A 22500-nucleotide genomic window follows, 5' to 3' on the forward strand; every position below is an offset into this window, starting at 1 on the left:
GTCGCCAGTTAACACGGTCTCCTGTTAAACCGCAACACCGGCCTCTCCATCTACGCTCGGGTTGCTGTGGGGTTAACCGGGGGGGGGGGGGGGGGTACGCTAATGTTGGCGTTTCCGGAACATATCTGCGTTTTGTAATCCGTGTAAATACTCGAGTTAATCAGGCGGGGGACCGGAGGGGGGGGGTCTCGTTCCTGACCCAGTTCCCGGTGGCGGGATGCACAGACTGTCGCGGTGGTTTCTGGCTCCGGGCCCGGACGTGGCCCTGGTGCCACCAGAGGAGGAGGCCTGTGGATGACATTGCTTTGCAATCAGACTTCCATTTTGTTGTGTGGGGGGGGGGGGGGGGGGGCCTGTAGCGCGCGCGGGTACACCCTGTCCTTTGCTCTTCCTCACATGTGACACATGTTGTGACACATGTTGTGACACATGTTGTGACACATGTTGTGACACATGTTGTGACACATGGTGTGACACATGTTGTGGCACATGTTGTGACCAGTGTTGGGCAAGTTACTGAAAATTAGTAATTAGTTATAGTTACTAGTTACTTCTTTTAAAAGTAATTGAATTACTTTACTAGTTACTGTATATCAAAAGTAATTAGTTACTCGGGAAAGTAACTTTTAAGTTACTTTTATGTCTGCTTTTTTAATGTCATGAACAGTACTGAACAGTCAAACACAATAAACATGTTGTAGACCTATTTATTGCAATCAACAGGGCAACAGGCCTTCAAATCAAGCAGGAGTACAAAAGTCCCTTTTTTAGTTAACTTAATACAAAATAACTGTCTCAGTGATTTAACAGTGTTTTTTTTACCACATTAGGCCCAATGAAATAAAAGTGATTGGCCTACACAGTATTAACACTAATTAAAAGAGAAAACAAAGGTGCCTTGAGGTGCTGCATATAATTGAGGGGGGGTGCTAGTGAGGCGTGTACGTGCTGATCTGGAGTCAGTTTGATAGGATTTGGGTATAAATAAATTATTTCATTTAAAATATGGATTTTTATTTAAAGATATTCATGTAATTTGCATGCAAAATAGGTCTACCCGAACCAGCGGACACAAAATTCAACCAGCGGCAAAAACCGCGGACCTGGCAACACTGGAAGTGGCTGTCAATCACAGTGTGGCACCGTGGGTGCTGGTCGAGGGGGCGTGCCTGTGATTGGCGGAGTAGAGGGGAGGCGTGCCTGTGATTGGCGGAGTAGAGGGGAGGCGTGCCTGTGATTGGCGGAGTAGAGGGGAGGCGGGGTTAACCTGTCGGAAAACGGAAGTTACGGGTGGTTGACGGGAACCGTTGTTGTTGACATTCGAGCTGCTGAGCTGAGAGGAGCAGCTGTCTGTGTTGGTGGATGCCCAATAAAGGAGGAATAATAACGTCGTCCCGTCTCCGTGTCATCAGTCCATAACGTCCGAGACGTTACATCATTGCGCCACCAAGGTCCTGCGATGTCAGATCAGAAGCAGCTAAAGTAGCCTAGCTTGTCTTCTTGTCTGCAAGTGTTCATTTTTCACAAAAGAGAGTAACGCTAATGTGAACTCATTTAAATTTCAGTAACTGTAACTGCGTTAGTTGATTTAAAAAAATTTACACTCTCGTTACCGCTAAAAGTAGTGGAATTACAGTAACGCGTTACTCTGTAACGCGTTACTCCCAACACTGGTTGTGACACATGTTATGACACATGTTATGACACATGTTATGACACATGTTATGACAAATGTTGTGGCACATGTGACAAGTGTTGTGGCACATGTGACAAATGTTGTGACATGTTATGACAAATGTTGTGACACATGTTGTGACACATGTTGTGGCACATGTGACACATGTTGTGACACATGTTGTGGCACATGTTATGACACATGTTGTGACACATGTTGTGACACATGTTGTGGCACATGTGACACATGTTGTGACATGTTGTGACACATGTTGTGGCACATGTTGTGACATGTTGTGACACATGTTGTGACACATGTTGTGACACATGTTGTGACACATGTTGTGACACATGTTGTGACACATGTTGTGACACATGTTGTGGCACATGTTGTGACACATGTTGTGGCACATGTTGCGACATGTTGTGGCACATGTTGTGGCACATGTGGCACATGTTGTGGCACATGTGACACATGTTGTGACACATGTTGTGGCACATGTGAGACATGTTGTGACACATGTTGTGGTACATGTTGTGACACATGTTGTGACACATGTTGTGACACATGTTGTGACATGTTGTGACATGTTGTGACACATGTTGTGACACATGTTGTGGCACATGTTGTGACACATGTTCTGACACATGTTGTGACATGTTCTGACATGTTGTGGCACATGTTGTGACACATGTTGTGGCACATGTTGTGACACATGTTGTGACATGTTGTGGCACATGTTGTGACACATGTTGTGACACATGTTGTGACACATGTTGTGACACATGTTGTGACACATGTTGTGACACATGTTGTGACACATGTTGTGACATGTTCTGACACATGTTGTGACACATGTGACATGTTGTGACACATGTTGTGACACATGTTGTGACACATGTTGTGACACATGTTATGACACATGTTATGACACATGTTATGACACATGTTATGACACATGTTGTGACACATGTTATGACACATGTTGTGACACATGTTATGACACATGTTGTGACACATGTTATGACACATGTTGTGACACATGTTGTGACACATGTTATGACACATGTTATGACACATGTTGTGACACATGTTATGACACATGTTGTGGCACATGTGACAAGTGTTGTGGCACATGTGACAAATGTTGTGACATGTTATGACAAATGTTGTGACACATGTGACACATGTTGTGACACATGTTGTGGCACATGTGACACATGTTGTGACACATGTTGTGGTACATGTGACACATGTTGTGACACATGTTGTGACATGTTGTGACACATGTGACATGTTGTGACACATGTTGTGACATGTTGTGACACATGTTGTGACACATGTTGTGACACATGTTGTGACATGTTGTGACACATGTTGTGACACATGTTGTGACACATGTTGTGACACATGTTGTGACACATGTTGTGACACATGTTATGGCACATGTTGTGACACATGTTGTGACACATGTTGTGACACATGTTCTGACACATGTTGTGACATGTTCTGACACATGTTGTGACATGTTGTGGCACATGTTGTGACACATGTTGTGACACATGTTGTGACACATGTTGTGACACATGTTGTGACATGTTGTGACACATGTTGTGACACATGTTGTGACACATGTTGTGACACATGTTGTGGCACATGTTGTGACACATGTTGTGACACATGTTGTGACACATGTTGTGGCACATGTGACACATGTTGTGACATGTTGTGGCACATGTTGTGACACATGTTGTGGCACATGTTGTGACACATGTTGTGACACATGTTGTGACATGTTGTGACACATGTTGTGACACATGTTGTGGCACATGTTGTGACATGTTGTGACACATGTTGTGACATGTTGTGACACATGTTGTGGCACATGTTGTGACATGTTGTGACACATGTTGTGACATGTTGTGACACATGTGACATGTTGTGACACATGTTGTGACACATGTTGTGACACATGTTGTGACACATGTTGTGGCACATGTGACACATGTTGTGACATGTTGTGACACATGTTGTGACACATGTTGTGACATGTTGTGACATGTTGTGACACATGTTGTGACACATGTTGTGACACATGTTGTGACACATGTTGTGACATGTTGTGACACATGTTGTGACACATGTTGTGGCACATGTTGTGACACATGTTGTGACATGTTGTGACACATGTGACATGTTGTGACACATGTTGTGACACATGTTGTGACACATGTTGTGGCACATGTTACATGTTGTGACACATGTTGTGACACATGTTGTGACACATGTTGTGACACATGTTGTGACACATGTTGTGACACATGTTGTGGCACATGTTGTGACATGTTGTGACATGTTGTGGCACATGTTGTGACACATGTTGTGACACATGTTGTGACACATGTTGTGACATGTTGTGACACATGGCACATGTTGTGACATGTTGTGACATGTTGTGACACATGTTGTGACACATGTTGTGACATGTTGTGACACATGTTGTGACATGTTGTGACACATGTTGTGACACATGTTGTGACACATGTTGTGACATGTTGTGACACATGTGACATGTTGTGACACATGTTGTGACACATGTTGTGACACATGACACATGTTGTGACACATGTTGTGACACATGTTGTGACACATGTTGTGACATGTTGTGACACATGTTGTGGCACATGTTGTGACACATGTTGTGGCACATGTTGTGACACATGTTGTGACACATGTTGTGACATGTTGTGACACATGTTGTGACACATGTTGTGACATGTTGTGGCACATGTGACATGTTGTGACACATGTTGTGACATGTTGTGACACATGTTGTGACATGTTGTGACACATGTTGTGGCACATGTGACACATGTTGTGACATGTTGTGACACATGTTGTGACACATGTTGTGGCACATGTTGTGGCACATGTTGTGACATGTTGTGACACATGTTGTGACATGTTGTGACACATGGCACATGTTGTGACATGTTGTGACATGTTGTGACACATGTTGTGACACATGGCACATGTTGTGACATGTTGTGACATGTTGTGACACATGTTGTGACACATGTTGTGACACATGTTATGACATGTTGTGACATGTTGTGACACATGTTGTGACACATGTTGTGACATGTTGTGACACATGTTGTGACACATGTTGTGACACATGTTGTGACACATGTTGTGACACATGTTGTGACACATGTTGTGACACATGTTGTGACATGTTGTGACACATGTTGTGGCACATGTTGTGACACATGTTGTGACACATGTTGTGACACATGTTGTGACACATGTTGTGGCACATGTGACACATGTTGTGACATGTTGTGGCACATGTTGTGGCACATGTTGTGACACATGTTGTGGCACATGTTGTGACACATGTTGTGACATGTTGTGGCACATGTTGTGACACATGTTGTGGCACATGTTGTGACACATGTTGTGGCACATGTTGTGACATGTTGTGGCACATGTTGTGACATGTTGTGACACATGTTGTGACATGTTGTGGCACATGTTGTGACATGTTGTGGCACATGTTGTGACATGATGTGACACATGTTGTGACACATGTTGTGACACATGTTGTGACATGTTGTGGCACATGTTGTGACATGTTGTGGCACATGTTGTGACATGATGTGACACATGTTGTGACACATGTTGTGACACGTTGTGGCACATGTTGTGACACATGTTGTGACACATGTTGTGGCACATGTTGTGACACATGTTGTGACACATGTTGTGACATGTTGTGGGCTGTGACCAGTGCTGACGTGCACGTTGACGCGCCGCCGCTCCAGTAAAAAGGACATTTGTCCAACGTGTTTCTCCTGAAGTGCTTTTGGTGTTGCATCATGTCATTCTGGTGTTTGACCTGCTGCTTTAATCTGCTTCTGAAGTTGCGAGAAAAATCCACTTGACATCTTCCTAATTTTTTTTTACTGTCTTCACAGTCATGTTGCTTTTAGTAATTATCGTTAGTTTCTCAGTTGTGATCGTGCTTCATCAATATCTGCATTCTACAGACACAGGACGAATAAACCCGTAATTCCCTTCCGAGCTGCGTTAGTTGAGCTGTACATTTCCAGTTGACTGGGTAACATATGCAGCAATGCCTCTCTTGACCACTAGGTGGGGGTCTAACGAGCTTTGAGTGTTCGTGTTAGGCCTGCACTTATGGGACGACATGCAGGGCTGGTCAACAAACTCACTTGTTCTCTTTGGTACCTTTTTATTTCTCTCTCCTGGTGTTGCCTGGTTTGCAAATATACATTGGAGAACCAGGACCAGGATCACCCTCTGCAGAACCTACAGAACAGTCCAGAGAGAGGAGAACAGTCCAGAGGGAGGAGAGAGGAGAACAGTCCAGAGGGAGAACAGTCGCCGACAGCGTCAGAAAGCCACGAGGGCAAAGGGCAAAGCTCACCCTAAGAAATCTAAATTTGCCCCCGACATCACGAGGAGGGGAGAAAAATACCCCAAAACTTCCTCTAATAATTCAGATAATTTAATAGCGTTTTATTTTTCTTCGTTTTGTCTGTCCTGTCTGATGCCTGGACCAGGTACACACAACATTCAATACATCTAGTTTTAAATAATTAAAATAAAAACGTTATAATTGTTAATAGTTAATACAATTGTAATTACAATAAATAACCACAAATAATTAAGAATACATTTGAATATGATCGTCTGATTTATGTTTTCTGTTTGTTTTTTGTTAAGAAAATCTAAGAAAACACTTTGAATCTAAAACTGCCTTATAGTCTTATTATTGCCTAATAGTCTTCTTAGTGTCTAATAGTCTTATTACCTAATAGTCTTATTATTGATATTTTTATGACAGTTGTTCATATCCTGTCAGCCTAAATAAGTATATTTCTTATTTTTGAACAAAGTTAAATGTCATTTCACAAGTTTCAAAAAGTGCCCCAATTTGTTTTTAGGTTTCTGGACTTCAGTCAGCTGCTCCCGTGACGAGATGGTCTCTAGTAACAGTTCCTTCCTTTTTTATTCTTCCCCTCCTTGTACATGTTCTCCTTTTGGTCTCCTTGACTCCTTGTGTTGTTAATGGGATGAAAGGGACGTCTGACGTTAACTAATCTGATCTAAATACTAACATCCTCATGAGACTGGAGTTAGGATTTTCTATTCAACCCTCGATAAGTAGGTCAAATGATTCAGTGTTTTGATTTTCCGCCCGGCAACAGTTCTCTGGTGTTGTCGCCGTGCTTTGTGTTTAGCTAACGGATCCGTGCGGCGGCTTCAGACCGATGTTGTGCGGCCGCGTTGCGTAATGTTTAAATCGGGTCGTCGCGGTGAACTCGTTCCGCCGGTTGCTCGGCGCCTTCGCACAAAGCGGGTTGTTATGTGATGTGTGTTGTGTGTTGTGTGATGTGTGTTGTGTGATGTGTGTTGTGTGTGTGTGATGTGTGTTGTGTAGCTCAGGGCAGCCGCACACGCCTGCGGTGTGACTCTCAGGCACAGGTGTGTTGCTCTGTCGGAGCACCTTTTATCCGAGTATACCTGGTATTCAGGCTTCTGTGTTTACGGTTAAACGGCCGACTGGCAGCGCTCAGTCGGCTCCGTTCTAGCAGCTCCACCCGGGAATGTGCTCAATGCACCTCCACCAGCTCCTCCTCCACCACCAGCTCCTCCTCCTCCAGCAGCTCCTCCACCACCAGCTCCTCCACCAGCTCCTCCTCCACCAGCTCCTCCTCCACCAGCTCCTCCACCACCAGATCCTCCAGCAGCTCCTCCACCAGCTCCTCCTCCTCCAGCAGCTCCTCCACCACCAGCTCCTCCACTAGCTCCTCCTCCACCAGCTCCTCCTCCAGCAGCTCCTCCACCAGCTCCTCCTCCACCAGCTCCTCCTCCTCCAGCAGCTCCTCCTCCTCCCACAGCTCCTCCTCCACCAGCTCCTCCTCCACCAGCTCCTCCTCCTCCAGCAGCTCCTCCTCCAGCAGCTCCTCCACCAGCTCCTCCACCAGCAGCTCCTCCTCCTCCAGCAGCTCCTCCACCACCAGCTCCTCCTCCACCAGCTCCTCCTCCACCAGCAGCTCCTCCTCCACCAGCAGCTCCTCCTCCTCCACCAGCTCCTCCTCCACCAGCAGCTCCACCACCAGCTCCTCCTCCTCCACCAGCTCCTCCTCCACCAGCAGCTCCTCCTCCACCAGCAGCTCCTCCTCCTCCAGCAGCTCCTCCTCCACCAGCTCCTCCTCCTCCAGCAGCTCCTCCTCCTCCAGCAGCTCCTCCTCCACCAGCAGCTCCTCCCCCAGCAGCTCCTCCACCAGCAGCTCCTCCCCCACCAGCTCCTCCCCCACCAGCTCCTCCTCCAGCAGCTCCTCCCCCAGCAGCTCCTCCTCCACCAGCTCCTCCTCCTCCACCAGCTCCTACTCCACCAGCTCCTCCTCCTCCACCAGCTCCTCCTCCTCCAGCAGCTCCTCCCCCAGCAGCTCCTCCTCCACCAGCAGCTCCTCCCCCAGCAGCTCCTCCCCCACCAGCTCCTCCTCCAGCAGCTCCTCCCCCAGCAGCTCCTCCTCCTCCACCAGCTCCTACTCCACCAGCTCCTCCCCCAGCAGCTCCTCCCCCACCAGCTCCTCCTCCAGCAGCTCCTCCCCCAGCAGCTCCTCCTCCTCCACCAGCTCCTCCCCCAGCAGCTCCTCCCCCACCAGCTCCTCCTCCAGCAGCTCCTCCCCCACCAGCTCCTCCCCCAGCAGCTCCTCCCCCAGCAGCTCCTCCTCCAGCAGCTCCTCCCCCAGCAGCTCCTCCCCCAGCAGCTCCTCCTCCAGCAGCTCCTCCCCCAGCAGCTGCCCGAGGAGGACCGTGACGTTGGTGTTTTTATGTTTGTGTGATGTGTTTTCTAAGAGTCGCTCCTCTGAGACTCGAGAGGTCGCCCTGTCCAGAGCTTCTGGGGCTTCATGGATGAAACCCGATGGGGAAGGTTCTGCAGACTGACAACAGGACTCCACTGGAACACACACCTGCACAATGGTTAACGAGAGGCTCCTGAATGCACCGCTGAGCCGCTGAACCTCACACGGTTCCGCGCTCAGCGGGGCGTGACTCCGTTTCTCTTTAATGGCGTGCAAGTTAGAAAATGCAACGCTCGCCTCACGCGGTCTGGATACTCATGTCGGACTAGAGCAGCAGCTGCGGTCGAGACCTCTCCCCATTTGGCATCGGGATAAAACATGACATGTGAGGGGTGGGGCCTGTGGGCCGGGGCCATGTGGTGTGTGTGTAAGGAGAGCAGTGAGTGGACCCCTGCTGCGTTTTCCTCTGGGCGACACTTGAATGATGGCGTTCCTGTAGGGAGGAGCCAGTAATCGGGGGAGGAGCCAGTCAACGGGGCGTGTTGCATAAGAGAGATCGGGGGGGCGGCCTTGTGTTCAGAGAGCGGAGACGGATTAAACTCGACGCTCGGCTGGTGGGACGCCGAGCTGGAGGGTTAAAGAGCGCGAAGGTCAGAGCAGAGACGCATTGTTTAGGGGTCAAGGGTCACTGACTGAAGTCCAGGAGCATTTAGAAGGTAATTGGGGCACTTGTGAAATAACATTTAATTTCAAAAATAATCAATATACTTTTTCAGGCTTACAGGATATGAGCTATTGTCATAAATATATCAATAATGAGACTATTAGGCAATAATCTACAGATTCAAAGTGTTTTCTGAGATTTTTAACAAATCAAACTATCATATGAAATTATATTCTTCGTGGTTATTTATTGTAAAAAATAATGTATCGACTATTAACAATCATAACTTGTTTTTTTAAATAAATCATAATTATATGTATATATGATGTGTTCCTACCTCGTCCAGCAATACAGATGGGACACACACACACACACAACGTGATTTAGCATCTCTTTAGTATCAACACGTCATTAAACGTGCATCAGGCTCGTGTCCCGACTTCATCACCTCCTCTTCCTCAGGTCATCATGTACGACCAACACAGAATACCTACAACTCTATAGCCAACGGGATCCCGAGGACTGGCTGCTCCCCCTCTTCCTCTCCCTCCACTGGTTGCTCCCCCTCTTCCTCTCCCTCCACTGGCTGCGCCCCCTCTTCCTCTCCCTCCACTGGTTGCTCCCCCTCTTCCTCTCCCTCCACTGGCTGCGCCCCCTCTTCCTCTCCCTCCACTGGCTGCTCCCCCTCTTCCTCGCCCTCCACTGGTTGCTCCCCCTCTTCCTCTCCCTCCACTGGCTGCACCCCCTCTTCCTCTCCCTCCACTGGCTGCGCCCCCTCTTCCTCTCCCTCCACTGGCTGCGCCCCCTCTTCCTCTCCCTCCACTGGCTGCTCCCCCTCTTCCTCTCCCTCCACTGGCTGCTCCCCCTCTTCCTCTCCCTCCACTGGTTGCTCCCCCTCTTCCTCTCCCTCCACTGGCTGCTCCCCCTCTTCCTCGCCCTCCACTGGTTGCTCCCCCTCTTCCTCTCCCTCCACTGGCTGCGCCCCCTCTTCCTCTCCCTCCACTGGCTGCGCCCCCTCTTCCTCTCCCTCCACTGGCTGCGCCCCCTCTTCCTCTCCCTCCACTGGCTGCTCCCCCCACTGGCTGCTCCCCCTCTCCCTCCACTGGCTGCTCCCCCTCTTCCTCGCCCTCCACTGGCTGCGCCCCCTCTTCCTCTCCCTCCACTGGCTGCTCCCCCTCTTCCTCTCCCTCCACTGGCTCGTCTCCTCGCTCCACCTCTTCTGACGAAGACGTCTCCTCGTCTTCCTCGTCCTCCGGCTGCTTCGCCTCTCGTCGGCCTTTCCGCTTCCTGCGATCGTCGTGTCTGGATCCTCATCGTTCTGCAGCAGGTGAGAGCGTGACTCACGCTGCAGGTGATGATCACGTGACAGCCACCCCCTCCCCTCTGCATATAAACCTGCTCCAGGAATGAGAGTTCAGAAGACCGGCCTTATGCTTTATTCTGTATTTATTATTTAATCTGCAGGCGCTCTCCCACCAACATTTACCAAGATGATCCCAAACGGTTATCTGATCTTCGAGGACGAGAGTTTCCTGGACTCCACCGTGGCCAAGATGAACGCTCTGAGGAAGAGCGGCCAGTTCTGTGACGTGAGGCTGCAGGTGCGTTCACCACGAGCGCCGCGCTCGCACGCCCCGGACACACTGCCTTGCTCAAGGACGCATCGCCGTGGGCTAGGGGAGCCGGGCATCGAGCCACCGAGCCAGTCAGAATTCACTTTAACGCTTCACAGAGTCACTCTGTGAAATACGCATCACCTGGTATCGTTTTTCTTTTTAAATGCATGATCTATAAGGACGTAAATACAGCTTTTTGCTATTATAATTTAATAATAATAAATAATAATGTGATATATATATCACATTATATATATCTATTATATATATATCTATTATACACACATATATAAATATATATATGTGTATATATATATGTGTGTATATATATATATATATACACACACACACACACACATATGTGTGTATATATATATATATGATATAGCCATCAGAAGAGAATCAAGTGCCATCAATCTGTAACTATTGGCCATGTCTGTTTATTACAAACGTGTCATTATTTCTGACTGTAGTTTGATCGTCTCACCTGTGGCTGTTGCACCTGTTCCTCTGCGTGTCCAGGTGTGCGGTCACGAGCTGATGGCCCACCGCGCCGTGCTGGCCTGCTGCAGTCCGTACCTGTTTGAGATCTTCAGCAGCAACATCGAGCCCCACGGCGTCTCTCACGTCACCTTCGAGGACCTGAACCCGGAGGCCGTGGAGGTCTTGCTGAACTACGCCTACACGGCCCAGTGAGTGGCCTCCGTGACCTCTGATGACCTCATCACAACAACGCCTCTTATGCGCTTTGTGTTCTTTGTGTCTTTCAGGCTGAAGGCGGACAAGGAACTGGTGAAGGAGGTTTACTCTGCAGCCAGAAGGTTCAAGATGGAGAGAGTCAAACAGGTGAGCTCGGATGTCGTCCTCCTTTTGGCTGCTTGGGATTTTCACAGGTTAGAAATAACACTTTTTTCTCTTCACATTATTGCGCTCAGATCTGCGGCGACTACCTGCTGTCGAAGACGGACTCGGAGAGCGCCATCTCTTTGCGTAACTTTGCCAGCTCCGTGGGAGACGCCCGCGTCCTGGCCAAGGTGGACGCCTTCATCCAGGACCACCTGCTGGAGGTGTCGGAGCAGGAGGACTTCCTCAAACTCCCCCGCCTCAAGGTGCGTCCTCCACGACCACGAAGAACGCATCTCATACACACAGGTGTCAAACACGAGCCCGCCGCGTCATTTCATTTGGCCCCTGATGACTTGAAAGACATCTGATCACCTTTTTATATCCTGTGCTTTTATTTTAAAGGTTTCAAATTGAATGGATTTGTGTTCTAATAGTAGAGAAATGCTCTTGTGTACAATATGACTACTCTCAAATAAACAATAATCGTGTGTGTGTGTGTGTGTGTGTGTGTGTGTGGTGTGTGGTGTGTGCGTGTGTGTGTGTAGTTGGAGGTCATGCTGGAGGACAGCCGGACTCTGCCCAGCAACGGGAAGCTGTACTCCAAGGTGCTGAGCTGGGTGCAGCGCAGCCTGTGGGAGAACGGCGAGCAGCTGGACCGCCTGATGGAGGAGGTCAGTACCGGGCAGTCGAGTCGACTCCTCCCCCTTTCCCCCCCTGTGACTCGTGGCTGTTGACGTTAAGCGGTCATGACGGGGGGGCAGTAGTCGTGCTGCTGCGTCCGGCCTGTTCTTCTCTTCCTGTGATCTGTTGAGGTTGCCGTATCTGTACCGTCTGATCGGACCGGTTACAGGTGAGCGAGTCACAGCCGCTCTGCTTGTTGTGTTCCCGCTGTTCTCCTTCGGGTCTGTGGTTGTTAACGTTCAGCCGCCTCGAGTATTACACACACACACAGCTCCTCACAGGTGTGTTAGCCTCTTGATTGGTGTGTCTGCTCAGGTGCGTGTTGCTGTACTAACAGACGCTCCTCCCCGTTGATTTATCTCTCCTGTAGGTTTATTAGCAGCAGCAGGAGACCAGACTGAAGACCAGGAGCCACCAGGGTCATGAGTCAGAGGTCAGAGGTCAGGGAGGGCGGAGAGCCTCTCTGCAGCCGAGCCACTCTGCTCCCATCTGCCCACGACACACACCTACAGACCAGTCACTGACACACACCTACAGACCAGTCACTGACACACACCTACAGACCAGTCACTGACACACACCTACAGACCAGTCACTGACACACACCTACAGACCAGACACTGACACAAACCTACAGACCAACTACAGTCACTGACACACACCTACAGACCAGTCACTGACACACACCTACAGACCAGTCACTGACACACACCTACAGACCAGTCACTGACACACACCTACAGACCAGTCACTGACACACACCTACAGACCAGACACTGACACAAACCTACAGACCAACTACAGTCACTGACACACACCTACAGACCAGTCACTGACACACACCTACAGACCAGTCACTGACACACACCTACAGACCAGACACTGACACACACCTACAGACCAGTCACTGACACACACCTACAGACCAACTACAGTCACTGAAACACACCTACAGACCAGTCACTGACACACACCTACAGACCAGTCACTGACACACACCTACAGACCAACTACAGTCACTGACACAAACATACAGACCAACTACAGTAACTGACACACACCTACAGACCAACTACAGTCACTGACACACACCTACAGACCAACTACAGTCACTGACACAAACATACAGACCAACTACAGTAACTGACACACACCTACAGACCAGTCACTGACACACCGACAGACCAGTCACTGACACACACCTACAGACCAACTACAGTCACTGACACACACCTACAGACCAACTACAGTCACTGACACACACCTACAGACCAACTACAGACACTGACACACAGATCAATCACACTCAGAACACGGCGCTTACTGACGTTCACCTTCACTTCCATCATGGTTTCCTTTTTCTTTTTGCTCCCCTTTATTTTGTGAGCCCGGCTGAGCGCTCGTGTGCTCTTCGTTTAGTCGTGGCTGTTCTCTTCGTTTCGTCGTGGCGTTGCCGGTTTGCTCTTAACGGGAAGCGATGAGCTCGAGGCGCTCTGCCGCCACCGGCCGGTTTGACCGCCTCGTCCAGGGAAGACGGGTTTCCACGCAGCGGAGGTGGAGAGAGGGATGCCGCCCCTCCCCCCCTCCTCCCCTCCTCCACTGAAGATCTTTCCAGATGCATCTTCTCATTCTTCACCAGCTCCCCTCTTTTTGAAAAACATATTTTTAGATGCACATTTAAGGAAAAGCCCGTCAGTCCTCGTTCCCCGCAGCGGCGTGTGTCTGTTAAAGGAAGCTCCAGACCATCGTCCCCCCCCCCTTCCTCTTCACAGCACCTCTTCCTCCTCCTCCGCCTCCCTCCCTCCTCAGTGTGTTGCCATGGAGACAGCCACATGGGTGTGTTGTTGCTGTTTGTCTTTCAGGTGCAAACGCTGTACTACTCAGCTGACCACAAGCTGGTGGACGGCGGGCTGCAGATTGAGGGGCACAGTGAGGTGTTTGGTGGCAAGGAGGACCACCTCCAGTTTGTGCAGGTACTCCACAGCTCGTCCCTGTAGCTTCACCTGTACAGCTCGTCCCTGTAGCTTCACCTGTACAGCTCGTCCCTGTAGCTTCACCTGTACAGCTCGTCCCTGTAGCTTCACCTGTACAGCTCGTCCCTGTAGCTTCACCTGTACAGCTCGTCCCTGTAGCTTCACCTGTACAGCTCGTCCCTGTAGCTTCACCTGTACAGCTCGTCCCTGTAGCTTCACCTGTACAGCTCGTCCCTGTAGCTTCACCTGGCCGCTCATCCCGTTAACACGGCCCGTAGAGAAGGCTCCTGTGCTCCGACACCAACGTGTCAGACCTCTCAGAGCCGACCTCTCGCCTCTGAGAGGTCGTGCCTGCTGTGTGCCGTAGCGCTGCTTGTAGTCGAGGTCTGGAGGCCGCGGGCGCCGCGAGGCTCGTTGGCTTCAGACGGTTCAGGACCGCCGTCTGCATTCGAGCAGCCGGATGGGAGCGTCGTGTTTCCTGGTGTTGTGGCCACTCGGGGGCCGTGGTGCGCGCTTGGCTCCTGCAGCTGCCTGTGCTCTTGCAGAAGAAACCCGTACGGGAGAGCACCCAGCGGCAGACGAGCTGCAGCTCCTCGGGGAGCCTGTCGCCCTCCAGCCAGGCGGCTCACGCCCCCAAAGCGCCCGGCGGGAGGGAGTGGAAGTACATCGCCTCCGAGAAGACCACAAGTAAGCATGAGCCACACGACCGTGGAAACGAGGGTTTAGAATGAGTCCCGGCGGTGAACCGTGACGTTCCCCCGCTGCTCCTAGACAACACCTACCTGTGTCTGGCCGTGCTGGACGGCGTGCTGAGCGTCATCTTCCTGCACGGCCGCAGCAGCCCCCTGACCTCCCCCTCCGCCACGCCCTGCCTGATGAAGAGCCTCAGCTTCGAGGCGCCGGAGGAGCGGCCGCTCTCGCCCATGCACTACGCCCGCTCCGGCCTGGGCACCGCCGCCCTGGACGGGAGGCTCGTCGCAGCAGGTTGGTACCCGGCGCCGCTTCTCCCGGAGTCGGACCGCGCGGTGACCTCCATCTTCCTGCAGGAGGCTACAACCGAGAGGAGTGCCTGAGGACGGTGGAGAGCTACGACCCCAAAGAGGACCGCTGGACCTTCATCGCCGCCATGCGGACTCCGAGGGCCCGCTTCCAGATGGCCGTGCTCATGGTATTCGGTGTTCGTGGCGCCGAGTCGGCGACTCCGTCGTGAAGCCGCTTTCTAAACGTGCCCCCCCCCTCAGGGTCAGCTGTACGTGATCGGAGGGTCCAACGGGCATTCTGACGATCTGAGCTGCGGAGAGACGTACGACCCCCACGCCGACGAGTGGACTGAGGTCCCCGAACTCAGGACCAACCGCTGCAACGCAGGCGAGTGTCGGGCCGAGGGAGAGTCCCGCCTCCTCCTCTGCTGACGCTCCTCTCTCCTCCTCCTCTGCTGACGCTCCTCTCTCCTCCTCTGAAGGCGTCTGCTCGCTGAACAACAAGCTGTACGTGGTGGGCGGGTCGGACCCCTGTGGGCAGAAGGGCTTGACCAACTGCGACGCCTTCGACCCGGTGATCAGAACCTGGGCCAACTGCGCCCCCCTCAACATCAGTACGTGTCCACAGTCCAACCCACAGGTGTCAAACACGAGGCGCGCGGGCCTAAACTGACCACCGCGTCATTTAGTGTGGCCCCCTGACGGCTTTAAAGGACACACGGTCCACTTTTCTTCAAGAAAAATATTCTGCGCTTTTATTTTGAAGGTTTCAAATTAAATGGATTAATGTTATAATATTAGAGAAATGTTCTTATGTACAGTATTTCTACACTCTAAGAAACACAAACCTAATGCAAAGAGATATTTAACAGAATGTTCTAGTCGTTTATATGTTTCAGTTACACCGGCCCTTTAAGAGGCGGCCATGACGCCCCTCTAACCGTAACCATGACGCTCATCGAATGTCTTTTACGTGAAGTTTTTCGTATTTATTCTCTCTGGAAAGTTCCGATAATTGCAGCAAGAAGATCTCAAAGTCTTCTCTCCGCTGCGCGACGATCTGGTGGTCGTTGCAGCGACGCGAGGATAACGTGGCGTTTGTCCTCCAGGGCGCCACCAGGCGGCCGTGTGCGAACTGGACCGCTTCATGTACGTGGTCGGGGGGGCGGAGTCGTGGAACTGCCTGAACACCGTGGAGCGCTACGACCCCGACGGCAACACCTGGACCCTGGTCGCCCCCATGAACGTGGCTCGCCGGGGCGCCGCCGTGGCCGCGCACGAAGGTGACGCCGCGAGACGCCGTGTAGGCGGGAAGTCGAGGAGATTAACGTTGCGTCTCCTCCTCTTCTTCTCCAGGAAAACTCTTCGTGGTCGGCGGCTTCGACGGCGCCCGCGCGCTGCGCTGCGTGGAGGCGTACGACCCCGCCCGCAACGAGTGGCGGATGCTGGGCAGCATGACGTCGCCGCGCAGCAACGCCGGCGTGGCCGTGCTGGGCGACGCCGTCTACGCCGTGGGCGGCTTCGACGGGAACGACTTCCTCAACACGACGGAGGTGTACGGCGCCGCGGCGGACGAGTGGAGCGACTGCGCCGCGGCGCCGCCCCCGCTCAGCGGCTGAAGGGGGCGGGGCTTCAGCTGCTTCAAACTAACAGGCTTAGTGACGTAATCGTGTTTCGTGTTCTGTGTGGGAGGGGGCGGAGCTTGTAGGGATGAGGGGTCTTCAGTGAAGACTGGCTTATGGGGGGGGGGGTTGCCCAAAACAACATGACGCCTTTGCATATTGCACACAGTTTGTTTCGTGCTGTATATATTTTGTTTTTCTTCCTAATTTTTTGTCACACGCCAACATTTTAACACATTTTAGAGGTTTTCTTCTTTCTCTCGTGGATTGGTGACGATTTAACTTTTTGGAAAGTTGAACATTTTTATTTGAGTATTTCCGTCGTCTGAAGGTCGCTCATCTCATAAACAAGCTGGATTGCTTTTTGAATCTTTAAATGGCCTTTTTTATATTTTTTATACACTGCTGATTCACTGATACAATAATAAGTAGTCGCAGACGGCTCTGAAGCCGATGAATCTAACCAGTGCCACTTTAGTTTCTAGTTGTGCACACTACACACACACACACACACACACACACTTCTGCTAACCTGCTGTCGTGGTGGAGCTCCTGGACGGAGAGGTGGAGTTCACTGGAGACGATTATTTTTCTTTCTCGTGTTTCGAGTGTCGGTCGTTGGCAGATTCATCTGGAAGGAATGTTAGAACAAGAAAATATCACATTTGTAACATTTCTTAATGAATAAATCATTTAAATCAGATTATTTGTGTCCTACTTTCTGAAGTTCGTGAAGGGTTATTTCATAACTTGATATTGAAGATGTCTGCTCGTGTTCTGTGGCGTCAGCACTTTTTTAAAGTCACAGATCAACAGCTGAAGCTTCACTAAGTTTCCAACAGCTGACCCTAAATTTAGCTTCGGCTGCCTCCTCGACCCCGTGACCCCTCCACAGCTCCGGCTCCCTGGGGCGACGCTGAGCGTTTCTCTTAAGTGTCTTTAGGAGCGATTACCAGAGAGCCGGCTCGGCAGGGGGGAGGGGCCAGGGGCCGCTGACCAATCATGCTGCAGGAGGCGGAGCCTAAACACCTGGACTGAGTCTGATGTCCGGACGCCTTCTGTGGTAAAATAATACAATTAATCTATTAAAGAAATGTAAAAGAAACTAAGCATTCGAATAAGATTATAAACAAACTATTTAGTATTATTTTCATCTTTGTTTCAACATTACAATCAAATGTAGACTAAACTCGATGCCAGGACGTGTTTGCATCATCCAGCCCCGTGATATAATTCAGTATCTGATCATATAAAGAGTTTAACTTTAACTATGAGAATTAAAAAAAACACACAGAGGGACTCACTGGGGCTGAAATAGTTCTGAAATAAAGGAGACAAAACTTCACATTTAATTGGTTGTAAACATTTCACTCATTTATTAAAAATATATTTAGTGTTATGTAATTATTTACATTTCTTAAAAAAAAGAAATATATAGATTTAAAAAATGATATATATTTATATATATTTGTAACAAACTGTTTCCAAAGCAAATAGTGTTGAAAAAAAATAAATTTAACTATTTTCAGATATTTTCTGTTCACATTTTTTTTTCAAGACTTAATAAACTGTCAAATGAGAATCCCTGTCACTGACTTGTTGGAGGCAGGAAGCTGAAAGCTGATTGGAGGACGTGGCTCCAGTCGTGTGTGTGTGTGCAGTAATACATCATCAGACATCCCATCGAAATAAAAGTCTATAATTCAAGTCTATCAGTTTATTGGGCTCCCAGGTTCTGATCCAGTCAGGGCGGTGCTGCTGTGGTCCCGATACAACGGTCCAGAACCTCTTTGAGGCCCGTCAGCTGGTTCCCTCCGGTCATCAGCTTCTCCCTGGAGACACGAGACGTCCGTTAAAGACTGGGCTGGACACCTGGTGGGCCTCGAAGACCCCGTGTACGCACGCACGCACGCACGCACGCACAAACGCACGCACGACCAACAACAGACGTTTAGTTTAATAAAGAACAAAGACGTCTCTAAGGAAAGAACCGTACATTACTTCTGCTGGAGAGACGACCAACAACAGACGTTTAGTTTAATAAAGAACAAAGACGTCTCTAAGGAAAGAACCGTACATTACTTGCTGGACAACAGACGTTTAGTTTAATAAAGAACAAAGACGTCTCTAAGGAAAGAACCGTACATTACTTCTGCTGGAGGCGACCAACAACAGACGTTTAGTTTAATACAAGAACAAAGGCGTCTCTAAGGAAAGAACCGTACATTTCTGCTGTAGAGACAACAACAGACGTTTAGTTTAATAAAGAACAAAGACGTCTCTAAGGAAAGAACCGTACATTACTTCTGCTGTAGAGACGACCAACAACAGACGTTTAGTTTAATAAAGAACAAAGACGTCTAAGGAAAGAACCGTACATTACTTCTGCTGTAGAGACGACCAACAACAGACGTTTAGTTTAATAAAGAACAAAGACGTCTCTAAGGAAAGAACCGTACATTACTTCTGCTGCGACCAACAACAGACGTTTAGTTTAATGAAGAACGAATAGGACTCTAAGGAAAGAACTACATTACTTCTGCTGTAGAGACGACCAACAACAGACGTTTAGTTTAATAAAGAACAAAGACGTCTCTAAGGAAAGAACCGTACATTACTTCTGCTGGGGCGACCAACAACAGGCGTTTAGTTTAATAAAGAACAAAGACGTCTCTAAGGAAAGAACCGTACATTACTTCTGCTGGAGAGCGACCAACAACAGACGTTTAGTTTAATAAAGAACAAAGACGTCTCTAAGGAAAGAACCGTACATTACTTCTGCTGGAGAGACGACCAACAACAGACGTTTAGTTTAATAAAGAACAAAGGCGTCTCTAAGGAAAGAACCGTACATTACTTCTGCTGGAGACGACCAACAACAGACGTTTAGTTTAATAAAGAACAAAGACGTCTCTAAGGAAAGAACCGTACATTACTTCTGCTGGAGAGACGACCAGCAACAGACGTTTAGTTTAATAAAGAACAAAGACGTCTCTAAGGAAAGAACCGTACATTACTTCTGCTGGAGACACGACCAACAACAGACGTTTAGTTTAATAAAGAACAAAGACGTCTCTAAGGAAAGAACCGTACATTACTTCTGCTGGAGAGACCAACAACAGACGTTTAGTTTAATAAAGAACAAAGACGTCTCTAAGGAAAGAACCGTACATTACTTCTGCTGGAGAGACGACCAACAACAGACGTTTAGTTTAATAAAGAACAAAGACGTCTCTAAGGAAAGAACCGTACATTACTTCTGCTGGAGAGACGACCAACAACAGACGTTTAGTTTAATAAAGAACAGTCTCTAAGGAAAGAACCGTACATTACTTCTGCTGGAGACGACCAACAACAGGCGTTTAGTTTAATAAAGAACAAAGACGTCTTAAGGAAAGAACCGTACATTACTTCTGCTGTAGAGTCGACCAACAACAGACGTATAGTTTAATAAAGGACTAAGGCGTCTCTAAGGAAAGAACCGTACATCACTTCTGCTGGAGACGACCAACAACAGACATTTAGTTTAATAAAGAACAAAGACGTCTCTAAGGAAAGAACCGTACATTACTTCTGCTGGAGAGACGACCAACAACAGACGTTTAGTTTAATAAAGAACAAAGACGTCTCTAAGGAAAGAACCGTACATTACTTCTGCTGGAGAGACGACCAACAACAGACGTTTAGTTTAATAAAGAACAAAGACGTCTCTATGGAAAGAACCGTACATTACTTCTGCTGGAGAGACGACCAACAACAGACATTTAGTTTAATAAAGAACAAAGACGTCTCTAAGGAAAGAACCGTACATTACTTCTGCTGTAATCTGGCGCTATAGAGAACATGACAGGGGGGCGGGGCCTCACCCTGATAGAATGGTGGGGGAACACTGGGATGTGTCACATGCAAAAGACTTTAAAAGGTGAATTTACATTGTTTTGTAAAATCGAGAACATGAGCCCAGCCTCCAGAGGGTTAACGTGACATATTGTCAGTTACCAAGGCCACTGGTTCTGCTGTTTATGTTAAAGATGACAGGACCAATGGGGTCTCTAATGCACCTTGTTTACTAATCTGATGTTTCACTGAAGAAACAATTTATCATCCACAATATTAAATACCTCGCTGGCCCTTTATAGGTAGGAGCCTCTTTGAAAACACAGCGCTGTGTGAAGTTTAGTCTTTAAAAAAGAATACAATGAAACAAGTGTCTAAAATACACGCCGTCTGAAGGGATTACTCGTTCATTTAGAAGATTTAGTCTTTAGAAGAAAAAAAAACTTTTAATCGCGATGAATGAGTTACTTTTTTTTAATCGATTGACAGCCCTAATATATACATACATATATATGTATATATTAGGGCTGTCAATCGATTAAAAAAAAGTAACTAATTAATCGCACATTTTGAAATTAAGTTTGTTCCTTCTTTTTAAAGACCAAACTTCACACAGAGCTGTGTTTTCAAAGAGGCTCCTACCTATAAAGTGCCAGCGAGGTATTTAATATTGTGGATGATAAATTGTTTCTTCAGTGAAACATCAGATTAGTTAAAAAAAAGAAGTATATTGAGACCCCATTGGTCCTGTCATCTTTACCACTGAACAGCAGAACCAGTGGCCTTGGTAACTGACTGACATTCACATATGTCACGTTAACCCTCTGGAGGCATTTTATACATTTTACAAAATAAATTAAATTCACCGTTTAAAGTCTTTATATGACACACCCCGCAGTTATACAGGGATGGATTAACCAACGGGCCCAGGCCCAGGGGCCCATGAGCTCAGGGGCCCCTGGGCCTGAGCCTCGCGTGACGTTGCTGTTATTAACATTGTATTGCTATGAATATGATGATATGACACGATGCGCCGTGTCGTATATGCTGGGCTTAAGTCATTCATGTCAGTAACAGGGCCCCAATAGTCCTACTGAGGGATGGATTACCCAACGAGCCTACCGGCACCAGGGGCCCGTGAGCTCAGGGGCCCGTGAGTTCAGGGGGCCCGTGAGTTCAGGGGGCCCGTGAGCTCAGGGGGCCCGTGAGCTCAGGGGCCCGTGAGTTCAGGGGGCCCGTGAGCTCAGGGGCCCGTGAGCTCAGGGGCCCGTGAGTTCAGGGGCCCATGAGCTCAGGGGCGCTGTTATTAACATTGTATTGATATGAATATGATGATATGACACGATGCGCCGTAGCCGGTATATGCTGGGCTTAAGTCATTCATGTCAGTAACAGGGCCCCAATAGTCCTACTGAGGGATGGATTACCGAACGAGCCTACCGGCACCAGGGGCCCATGAGCTCAGGGGGCCCTTAAACCAGAGCCTCTGCGTGAAGTAGCTGTTATTAACTTTGTATTGATATGATGATATGACACGATGCGCCATAGCCGGTATATGCTAGGCTTAAGTCATTCATGTCATGGTCATATAATTCGCGTGATGTTGTCTGCTCAGCTCCGGTATCGTTGTTCCATACGGACTGTTTTGTTAGCGATGTAAAAAAAAAAATCCGTCCATGGTTATACATCAAACATTCCAGAACAATCTCAGCTCTATTCAATGAGGCTCATTGTCCTCACGCCTGTTCTCTGCTCTCTGACTGA

General features: G+C 48.9%; 2 protein-coding genes across 3 annotated transcripts in view; one reads left to right on the forward strand and one right to left on the reverse strand.

Moving 5' to 3' along the window:
• The first annotated feature begins 10282 nt into the window (after positions 1 to 10282).
• ivns1abpa (influenza virus NS1A binding protein a) lies at positions 10283 to 17602 on the forward strand. Of its 2 annotated transcripts, XM_056415259.1 has the most exons (14): positions 10283 to 10508; positions 10646 to 10782; positions 11320 to 11489; positions 11568 to 11643; positions 11733 to 11906; positions 12189 to 12314; positions 14187 to 14297; positions 14843 to 14984; positions 15069 to 15281; positions 15344 to 15465; positions 15539 to 15665; positions 15760 to 15891; positions 16387 to 16560; positions 16634 to 16982. In XM_056415259.1, exons 2-14 carry the CDS (start codon positions 10672 to 10674, stop codon positions 16894 to 16896), a joined length of 1941 nt encoding a protein of 646 aa, XP_056271234.1. In that variant the 5' UTR covers positions 10283 to 10508; positions 10646 to 10671; the 3' UTR covers positions 16897 to 16982. The 2 variants fall into 2 exon arrangements, with proteins under 2 accessions (XP_056271234.1, XP_056271235.1); XM_056415260.1 differs by having other exon boundaries at positions 10425 to 10508; positions 16387 to 17602.
• A 644-nt stretch (positions 17603 to 18246) lies between these two features.
• LOC130194308 (uncharacterized) overlaps positions 18247 to 22500 on the reverse strand; it is an 8059-nt gene continuing 3805 nt past the window's right edge. The window contains exon 8 of the mRNA XM_056415261.1: positions 18247 to 18731. Coding sequence (XP_056271236.1) covers positions 18644 to 18731 — 88 coding nt within the window. The 3' untranslated portion in view covers positions 18247 to 18643. The remainder of the gene's footprint in view (positions 18732 to 22500) is intronic.

Source organism: Pseudoliparis swirei, chromosome 5 (assembly GCF_029220125.1).
Source record: "Pseudoliparis swirei isolate HS2019 ecotype Mariana Trench chromosome 5, NWPU_hadal_v1, whole genome shotgun sequence".
In the NCBI taxonomy this organism is placed as follows: Eukaryota; Metazoa; Chordata; class Actinopteri; order Perciformes; family Liparidae; genus Pseudoliparis; species Pseudoliparis swirei.

Bases quoted from the DNA above. Each gene is read 5' to 3' on its own strand.
- ivns1abpa (XM_056415260.1), top strand. From the start codon at position 10,672: ATGATCCCAAACGGTTATCTGATCTTCGAGGACGAGAGTTTCCTGGAC. The intron at 11,907-12,188 runs GTGCGTCCTCCA...GTGTGTGTGTAG, and splicing joins TCAAACTCCCCCGCCTCAAG to TTGGAGGTCATGCTGGAGGA. The intron at 14,985-15,068 runs GTAAGCATGAGC...CGCTGCTCCTAG, and splicing joins CGCCTCCGAGAAGACCACAA to ACAACACCTACCTGTGTCTG.